The 9,759-nt window shown below is 49.9% G+C and overlaps 1 protein-coding gene across 1 annotated transcript in view; it reads left to right on the forward strand.

Moving 5' to 3' along the window:
- XPO7 (exportin 7) overlaps nt 1–9,759 on the forward strand; it is a gene marked incomplete at both ends in the record, with an annotated part of 26,110 nt that overhangs the window by 11,874 nt on the left and 4,477 nt on the right. Inside the window, 11 exons of the mRNA XM_010180479.1 lie at nt 195–388; nt 1,466–1,571; nt 2,810–2,945; nt 3,701–3,774; nt 4,870–4,950; nt 5,436–5,499; nt 6,550–6,658; nt 7,128–7,234; nt 7,711–7,799; nt 8,554–8,661; nt 9,720–9,759. The exon at nt 9,720–9,759 is cut by the window's right edge and continues 67 nt beyond it. Coding sequence (XP_010178781.1) covers nt 195–388; nt 1,466–1,571; nt 2,810–2,945; nt 3,701–3,774; nt 4,870–4,950; nt 5,436–5,499; nt 6,550–6,658; nt 7,128–7,234; nt 7,711–7,799; nt 8,554–8,661; nt 9,720–9,759 — 1,108 coding nt within the window. The remainder of the gene's footprint in view (nt 1–194; nt 389–1,465; nt 1,572–2,809; nt 2,946–3,700; nt 3,775–4,869; nt 4,951–5,435; nt 5,500–6,549; nt 6,659–7,127; nt 7,235–7,710; nt 7,800–8,553; nt 8,662–9,719) is intronic.

Here is a 9,759-nt window from a genome sequence, read left to right on the forward strand (position 1 = left end):
TATGGCCGCAGTAATGATCAGATGATTACATCAGTCCGTGTAGCTCTTCATCGTGACAAATAGGAGAGGCAGAGCCTTCAGTCGCTGGAGTTGTGCCTAGGAGAGCATCCTCTACCTGACAGAAACGCGCTCATGTTGTGGTTTAAGCTATCTGTGTTTTAAGTCCTTTTCTAATCTGCTTTCTGGCTGCTTAGGGATGGTTTGGAGGATCCGCTGGATGATACTGGCCTGGTGCAGCAGCAGCTGGATCAGCTCTCCACCATCGGCCGGTGCGAGTACGAGAAGACCTGCGCTCTGCTGGTGCAGCTCTTTGACCAGTCAGCCCAGTCCTACCAGGAGCTGCTGCAGAGCGCCACCGCCAGCCCCATGGACCTCGCGGTACAGGAAGGTGAGCGTGTTCGGACAACTGTGGCCTGTGGGCTTGCAGTAGGTTGCCCGTTCCCAAAAGCAGCACTTCAGAAGCCTATGAAATCCAGAAACAAGGAGGCAGCTCACACAAACGTTCCCTTGGAGAGATGCCCGTATAGTGTAGAATACTTTTGGCTGTGGACAGACCCTCCCAACACACCCAGCAGTGCTGGCTGAAGATATTGCTGTCCTACAACAAACCCCATGCCTTTTCTGAGGGAAATGCACTGCATCTCCTTGCCCAGTCTTTCAAAGACAACTCCTGAGGATGTTCCCCCATCTGCAGGTGGTCAGCACTGCCCGCCCCATCCCTCATTTGTCTGAGGCAGGATCTGGAGTGCTCATTTGAGCCTCCCCACTGGTTATGTGGCAGAAACCCTCAGCTGGTGGTTGGTAATGAGTGACTGGGAGTGGGGTATCTGCCCGCAGTGTTGGGAGGGTTCAGCGTGGAGGTTTTGTGCCTGCACAGCTGGTTGGTGTAGGAATTGCTTCACACTGGGCCTGAAGAAGCCATTGCTTTGGAGGTTCAGCTGTAGCTGTGTTATGCCCCCTCTCTGCTAACATAACTGGCTTCCCCTTTTGTGGAGGAGCTGGGCACATCAGCACAGATATGGAAACCTATTTCCTCTTTCTTCTGAAACAGGATTGACTGATCCAACGCAGTCTGGGGCTTTTTGGTTGTTTTGGTGCGGTCAAAACTCCGTGTGATGTTGACTTCTCCACCAGCCACACATACTTTGAAAGAATAAATGCTGCCTGCTGACATCCACACATGTTTAAATGCACAGAACACAGTTTTACAAGCGGCTTTCAGCAGCAAAATAGCTTTAAATAATGAAAATCTTCCCGACAGCCCTGGCATTCCTTTTTCTTTTCTAGTGAAGCCGTGCCTGTCCTCCACCAAGTGGAAAATGGAGTAATTTTGGTACAGGTGGGCACTAAAGCAGCGAGATACTCCTTGCACATCCTCCCTTTGCCAGAATAAAACGCAGATCTCTTCAGCTTCCTCTGTGTAACGTGTGACATGCTCGGTTCTGATGTCCTCTGTTGGTTGCAGGGCGCCTGACGTGGCTCGTCTATATTATCGGGGCGGTGATTGGTGGTAGGGTCTCGTTCGCCAGCACGGATGAGCAGGATGCGATGGATGGCGAGTTGGTCTGTCGGTAGGGATGCTGACCCTTTTCTAGCTGCGCCGTTTCTTGAAGCTGACCAAATAATTGCTGCTGTGGAGTTTCCACCATGTTCTTCCCCTCTTTTTACTTTGAAAAAAGCAGTGTGGATTTGGCCATCCTGAAAGAGGAGATTGGCGGCTCTGGGGAGAGCCAGTCAGCAAACTTCTGCTGTGGCTTGGCTAAATTGGGAAATTTGAGTTATAAGAAAGAGAATGAGAGGGGAAGAGCATATAAGAGGGGAATTATACCAGGCTTAAATGCATGCACTGGAGAGAATTAAATGCATGATGATTCTTTGCTGGGATGGGGAGGGAAAGTCTTTTCTCTAGTAATAATCCAAAGTGGGTTTTGTCCGTAAATACGCTGTGAATGTTGATTGTATTCTATAGCTGTTATGACTTTATAATGTCATCTAACACGTGCTGGGTTTTCGGGATGGTAAATCCTCTCCAGTGCAAGCTTTACTCCATGGATGTGAGGACATGCAGCTACAACCTTGAGTCACTGAGTGCCCTCTGCTCCAGAGCCCAGTGGCTCTGCTTGGGAGCTAGGGGCAGGAGCAGGAGCTATGCCATGAGCATAAGGAAGCTGGTAGTGAGTCCCCGTATATATCTCAGCTACCTTTAGTGCCAGCATATTTGATACCAGTTCATAGAAGTCTATTTATGTTTTATCTTCAGTCCTACTCCATGCTTTGTGGCACTTACCAAGAAGTCTCCTTGCTTTTTGTCCCCTCCTGTTCTGCTGCATGTGTTATTTACCCTAAAATCCCTCCCTCGCCAGCAAGGTTTGCTCGTCGAGCCCGTGCACCGGTCACAGCGTTGTTTCCGCAGGGCTCACAACAAAAGCTGAGCTGGGAGTGTTTAGAGACGGGCTCTTGTGAGGGGAGCAGGTAGAGGTTTCTCAGGGGAGTTTGAGAACACAATGGACCCGTCACCGGGTAAGTGCTAAGGCACCCAGAACTCACTTCTGCAGCAGATTAAAACCAAAGCCTTGCATCCCTGTTAGAAGGGTGGCAAAAGCTTTGTATTGGCCTTGTACAGAAGAGAGGCATGCCCTAGTCAGTGTCTTGTTATCAGTTGTGTCAGATCTTGACCCAAAACAGCAGTGCCCACAGAAAGTAAAAAAAAAAATACCAATGCATGCAGCCTGCAAACCCCACCGTGTGCCAGAACCCCCTCCTCTGTCCCAGTGCCCCTCAGCAAGGTGTGTTTTCCCCACCTCTGCAGAGTGCTGCAGCTGATGAACCTGACGGACTCCCGTCTGGCGCAGGCCGGCAATGAGAAGCTGGAGCTCGCCATGCTGAGCTTCTTCGAGCAGTTCCGCAAGATCTACATTGGAGATCAGGTGCAGAAGTCTTCCAAGGTAATCACTCCCCTTTGCTGTGTCTCTTTAGGGATGTGAAGTCCAGTAATTGCTTCCTTTTTTACATGAAAACAAGTGGCGTTACTTGTTTTCTCTTCTCCGTAGCTGAAAACATTTCGGAGACCTGTCTGCTGCGTTTTCTGGATGCGTGTCCAGTGTTAATGTTGCAGACCCTGAGCTGTTTTTGAAATGCTCTGTTCTGTATGTGTCAGGAAGGAGCCAGTGACTACGGCAGTGACCTAGAACTTGATACCTGGGTTCAGTTTTGTCACCCAGGTCTGTGCTGTGACCTCAAATGAGTCCCTTAAGCCCATAGACCTGTGAAAGGGTGCGAGTCGCACCACCTCGTACACCATGAGGGGCCTGAGCTTGGCATCTGTGCCTTGCTTCCTTGGCTCCAAAGTGAAGAGAAATACCCATTCTCTTCATCACAAGGCAACTGTAGATGTACTGAGCTTTAAATGCCTTGGTGCATCTTTAGAGATGCAAAATACCTTTTTTAAATTAGAAAAATATACCGTGTACAGCATCTGAACCTGCTGTGACCAGTGAGAGAGTCGAGGTAGCAGTGATCAGGGCAAGTGCTGGTCTGGATCAGATCACAAGCGTTTGATCTGGGAAAGCCCAGAGCACGCACACGCTCCCAGGCATGTGTGCCACAAAGGGAGAACAAGTGAAAAAAAGACCAAATAATCTTTGATTTTTACTTGCTCTGTTGACGGCTTTTAAATTGGTGCTGTTTTTCTCCCCTCCAGCTGTACCGCCGTCTCTCAGAGGTCCTGGGCTTGAACGACGAGACGATGGTCCTGAGCGTCTTCATAGGAAAAATGTAAGTGTTCCTGCTTGCAGGCATCAGAGGTTCCAGGGTTTATTTGAAGGTGTAACTGGGAAAACTGGAATGTGAGGGAGTGTTGTTCAGTCTAAAGCTAGTAACATCTGGCTACTCGAGAGAATGACAGCTTTTATCAGGGCTTAAGTCACGCACAATATCCAGGATTGATTTATCCACCGTGGATTCTAGCCTGGGCTATGGAGACACACAAAAATAAGCCGTACACCAGGATAATGGATTCTCTTTCCAGTGCCTGCTTAGTAAAAGCAAAGTCAGAGAGGGGACCAGCCGCAAGCACTTGTGCCCTATCACTTGACTATTGGCAATCACCAGCCACGAAAGCTCAATGGGGAGGGGACTGCTCCTTCAGAGGTTTTCTTTGCAAATTGTGCTGATCAGGACCAGAGTAACACAAAGCCTTTCCTTAAAACTCTTCCACTCTGGTAGATGCTCTATTCGGCCTATTCCTTGGCAGCTCCAAACCTGTCGACTGGCTTTTTGTCAAGGCTTTGGCAGCCTTCCTTGGCATTTTGAACCAATTCAGTAGCTCCAACGCTGACGCCCAGTGCCCTGCGCCTGGCGTCGTGCAGCCGCCGGCTCCGCTGCTTTAGCATCGCCCCCGTCTTTACGTGCATGGGGCCTTGCTTCCCCTCGCGCGCCCCGGCTGCGCGCCATCCCCAAGGGGTGAAATGGCTCTCCTGAAAAGAAGCAAGGGCTACTAGAATTCTGCAGCTGACAGTGGATGGTGCAGGTGCAGAATTGCATACGTCTGCATGTAGTCACTGCCGCAGAATTCTCTTACCCTTGCTGCAGAAACCAGCCCTGGAGTGCCACAGAATTCCAAGGGCCTGGGTATGGGCCAGTGTAGCTTGGGACCCAAGTAGTGAAGATTATCTGAAGGATAATTTTCTAGTCAACCAAATGTAAGTACAGTAATTTTATACCAATATTTTGTGGCTTGTGATGTCTGTGGTTTCGGTGGAGGGTGGAGCTGATGATGTTGGGTGACTTTTGAACTGGAAGAATCCGCCGCACAGCAAAGGGGATGCTGAGCACACCCCTCTGATCCATCCTTGTTGTCCTCTTCCCTAGCATCACCAACTTGAAGTACTGGGGTCGATGCGAGCCTATCACCTCCAAGACGCTGCAGCTGCTCAATGACCTCTCCATTGGATATCCTTTTCAGAAGAGCTGTTGGGTGCACAGGACACTTAAAACCTCGGCGCGGGGGAAGAGTGACCCAGATGCTCGGCTGGAACAGGAGCACTCCGCATGTAACAGATTCCTGATCCTCTTCGTCTTTGGGGTAGTGAGAAGAGCAGAGTGCGAGTGCTTGGTCAACGTCTCACCTAGCTGGGAATTGCAGTAGATGACTATAATACTGTAGGGTGTTTTTAATAATTTGGGTCAATTTGTTGACAGTCACAGTCTGTTTTACTGCCTTGTTCTTCCTGACAGAGTAAATAAAATTGGTCGCTGCGAGTCTCTGAAGCAGGGATGTATGCAACGTGGTTGCTCTTGAAACAGATAGAAGAGAGGCTCGAACGTGTTGAATAACGTAGACATAAGTCACCTTCCAGCTTTGCCCTGGAAAGTGCTTTGCAAGCATTGCAAGAAGTTTTCTGCTGACTCTGCTGCTTCCTTAACACCCCCTTTACATACAGTAGTGTTAGAAAGCTGGTGAAACTGAGCGCCGTACAGTTCATGCTGAACAATCACACGGTAAGTCCTTTCACCTTCTGCTTCTCGTCTCGCAGCCAGCTCCTCTGTCTGCCTTTGTGCAGCTGAGATAATCCCCAAATTTTGACACCTGGGCACGCTTTTGAAGTTTACCTGTCTCCCAGATGCTTCCATGGTACAAGATGAGCCTCTAGAAAATGTGGTGTGTGTTCCACATCGCTTTGTTCAAAGCCTGCCCTTCAATTTTGAGGGGCTGTACAAGCAGGCAGACAGCAGCGAGCACTGTTTATGCAATTTAATGCAAAATATAACAGCACTTCAGTGCCCCAGCTTTCACTCTGAAAGTGCTGATTTGGAAGAAGTGCCATCGCTCGTGGTCAGGATAGCAGCTTTGTTCCTTTGTCGCTGCTGATACGGTGCTCCCTGTGGAGTCGCTGAGGATCTGGGATGCAGGCTTGAAATCAAAAATGTTCCCATAAGCCACTGGAAGCCAGCAGCAAAGTATCAGATTTCTGACTCCCCTCTCGGAGCGTGTGGTCATTTGATGCTGCGATGCTGTGGCGATAGGACTCCCAGCACCAGAAGGTTTGCACTGACTGGTTGAGCGAGGTGCTGTATTCCTTGCGTAGGGGATACTTTGCAGCCAGTCCCACATCCTGGGTTAGGCCCAGAAGCTGCATCCAGACTGCGTTATCTGGGGCTGCTGTGAAGAATGTGGGCAGAGTAACAGGGGATCTGCCCGCAGAGGGCTGGTTTTTGGCAACTTTAATGCCTGAAGGATCCCTTGATTGCTTCTGTGCTCTGGAAGCAAAGCAGGACTTCCTTGTTCATCTGGTCCTGGGGAATTCCAAGATGAGAGGCAGTAGCTGGTGTCTTTGCCAGCAGATAGGAGCAGCTCCAGGGCCTGCAGGCACGGTGCCTGTTGCCCTCTGCTGGCCTCTTCTCCGAGGTGGCTGGAGACGTGGAGCGGTGAGCAAGATAACCGTGCAGCTCGCTGCTGCTCAGCCTTGCACAGGCTGAGAATTAGGGGAGTGAGGGATCCTCAGCGGTGGTAGTTCCCCTTTAACCCATCTCCTCTTTTTCCATTTGCAGAGTGAGCACTTTTCCTTCCTGGGTATTAACAATCAGTCCAACTTGACTGACATGAGATGTCGGACTACGTTCTACACTGCACTTGGGCGTCTTCTCATGGTGGATTTAGGTACGTCAGCTCTTTTTTCTGGGAATCGGAGCAAAATGGCTTTGTGGTTCGGATGCTGGGCTCTGCAGCAGGCCAGGTCCTGCTATTGAGGGAGCTGTACGCTCCTGCAGGAAAGGATGCTGGAATGGGAGAAGCCAAATGGGATGAGAAAAAGGAAGGGAAAGAAGCTCAGGAGTGGGTTTGATGCCACGTTGCTGAGTACAGGCAGTCTATGGGTGCACACCACCAAGACTGGGGCTAAATTTTGCCTTCATAATATTCCAGAGGTTTTCCTGAGGTGGCAGGGTTTGTTCTAAGTCTTATCTCTAAGTGAGATATTGGTGGTGATAGATCACCTGTATGGAAACCTGTGGTCTCTGCCTCTTGCTCCATGGGTGAGCACTGAGTGTGTAGCACAGGTAGAACTGCATGCCTCAGGGATGTGCAGTCTCTTTCCTCCTGATTTCTGTATTTTTTTCCTTTATTTCAGGGGAAGATGAGGATCAGTACGAGCAGTTCATGCTTCCCCTCACAGCTGCCTTTGAGACCGTGGCACAGATGTTCAGCACGAATACTTTCAACGAACAAGAGGCAAAAGTAAGTTGGGCAGGACTTTCCCTGTTCTCCAAGCTCTCCCTACGCTTTCCCTGAGGGGCTTTGACGTTTTCAGTTCAGACAGGCAGGAGAGAACAAATAACTCCTGCAGAGTGAGAGCCATTTCTGCCCTCTGAATGAGACGAGTAGATGTTGGAGAGTGATAGGTGCTTTTCTTCTGGTATATGGGAAGTGGAGATGTGCCTTGTCTCCCGTGGGGTCTGGTTGTAGTTGGTAATTGAAGCAGTGAGCCTCATCTGATAGCTTTTCTTCTGCTGAAAATGAAATACCCAGTGCTATCACTGTGCTGGCTCAAATTAGAGAGGGAGAGCTGTCAACCTGAGCTTGGCATCCGGCGCAGAAAGGCTGCGTTGCTGTTGGGATGGGAGGAAGGGAAGTGGCTCTGGGTTGGTGGAGCCAACGAGGGAGAGATCCATGCGTGTGTTATGTTTTAACCTATCTTTTCTTTTGCAATGCAGAGAACTTTGGTTGGCTTGGTGAGAGACTTGAGGGGAATAGCCTTTGCCTTCAATGCCAAGACCAGCTTCATGATGCTTTTTGAGTGGATGTATCCTTCTGCTGCCCTAAAACTTGAGTCACCCTGTCTGTCAGAGGGGACAGCTCTGGCTGACTGCATCCAAACGCCCTATTTTCGCTGCTCAGTCCTGACTGGGGCTCCTCTTCACTTTTGTAGTACTCGACGTCCTGTCTCTGAGCCCTGAAATAGATTTGACTTGGTCTGTCTGCAACCAAGTCAACCCAGAAACCTGCTCAAAGCTGAGCTGTTGGGGTTTTTCCAATTGGACCTGAAGAGATTTGACCTGTAAAGCACAGAGACCTTTAATGGGATGCTTGTGTCTCAGCAGCAACAAAAGCTTTCCTCTTGCTCACTAAAGCCAACAGCGGTCGGTATCTTTGTCCTGGTGAGAGCAGAGCTGCTCAAAGAGCGCAGTATTTGGGCTCCAAAGATTTCTCTTTGACTGGGGAAGGTCAGCTGTCTGTTGCAGTGATAGATCTTGGTGTCTGCCTTCCCTTTCATTCGAGACCTCTTTGGTTCTGGTTTGTCCTAATGTAAGAAGTGTGGATGCGGCTCCTTCAACGAACTTAAGACTTTTATATAATCTATATCATATATTATGTGTATTATATATTACTATTCTCAGTGATACAGCAAACCCCAGCAAGCAGCATCTCTGTTAACCTTATTAAGCAAGCTGCTTTGCAAGGTTTGGGTTCAGCACACAAAATCCACCTTTTTGGTACAAGTTGTGACCTTTTCTCTTCATGCAAAGCCACAAAGCTCCTTAGCTTCCACCTTGCAGCTACCCATCCTACATGCCCATCCTACAGCGGGCAATCGAGCTCTGGTACCACGACCCAGCCTGCACTACACCCGTCCTCAAGTTGATGGCTGAGCTGGTACATAACAGGTATGAACCTGCACCTGCCAGGGATTCATGTCTGTGCTGCCTCAGCCTTTGGGTGGCTGCTGCTGCCCGCTTGGGTTTTCTCTGCTTCAGTCTGTTGATGCTATAAAGGCTGGCAGGGGGGAAACTGGTGTTGTTTCAGTAGGGAAGATGTAACGGTTCAATATCAGTCGTGTGATGACGCAGCCAGACCCAAGAGACACCATCAATAAACGCTGAATTTGTTCAGCATCCGCTTCCAAGGGCAGCACTGTAAGATGGAGACAGGCGACTGATGTTAATTTTTAAAACCTGTGTTTAAAACGAGCCTTGCTCTGTCTGGCAGCCAGATGACCGCTCTTTTGCTTTAGAGCATCAGCTCTTTTTGCCAGCAGAGAGGTACCTCTGACGCGGTTCAGATAATTCAGAAGCTGCCTAATCTGGCGGTGGAAGGTTGCCAAGCTGTGGCTCTGGCCTGCAGCCATCTGAACGCAGCCCTGTAGGAAGGGCCCGTTGTCACAGCCGGGTGGAAGGGACGCGAGGTTCGGCCACAGACGTTGAGAGTTGAGCCTCCGAGAGGCATCTCTGCAGCAGGGCGATCCTTGCTGGAATACGTCCACCCATTTATTTCAGAGGTGAACCGGGCGACTCGCTGCGCTTCCATTGTAAGATCTATTCACTGCAGCGGGGGAAAAAATGCCAAGCTCTGAATTCCTGGTGGTGGTATGAATAGGAGCTAGTCAGCCTGCCCCACAATGCTGCTTCCAAGATGCTGGCTGTGTTTGTGTACAGTAGCCTAGTGACTATTGCCAGGACAGGATTTGTAATATTCCTAACGGCTGTGATATATAGGCCCTTTCTTCTGCGACAGCAGAGCTTGTCTGTCCCTAAGTGGCTGTGTCCTGTCTGGCTTTGGTAATGAACTGCAGTGTTTTCTGCCAGACCAGGGCGTCTTGTTACAGCTCTGGGGAGCAGCCCTGGGAGGAGGCTGCCTCAGTAGCACATGGAGCTGCTGGAGCATGGGCTTTGGTTTTGCTCCCAGGTAGATTTGAGCTCAAGTTTATTCCTTGTCTCTCTGTTAGATCCCAACGGCTGCAGTTCGATGTGTACTCACCGAACGGC

Source organism: Mesitornis unicolor, unplaced genomic scaffold, assembly GCF_000695765.1.
Source record: "Mesitornis unicolor isolate BGI_N332 unplaced genomic scaffold, ASM69576v1 scaffold15023, whole genome shotgun sequence".
NCBI lineage: Eukaryota > Metazoa > Chordata > Aves > Mesitornithiformes > Mesitornithidae > Mesitornis > Mesitornis unicolor.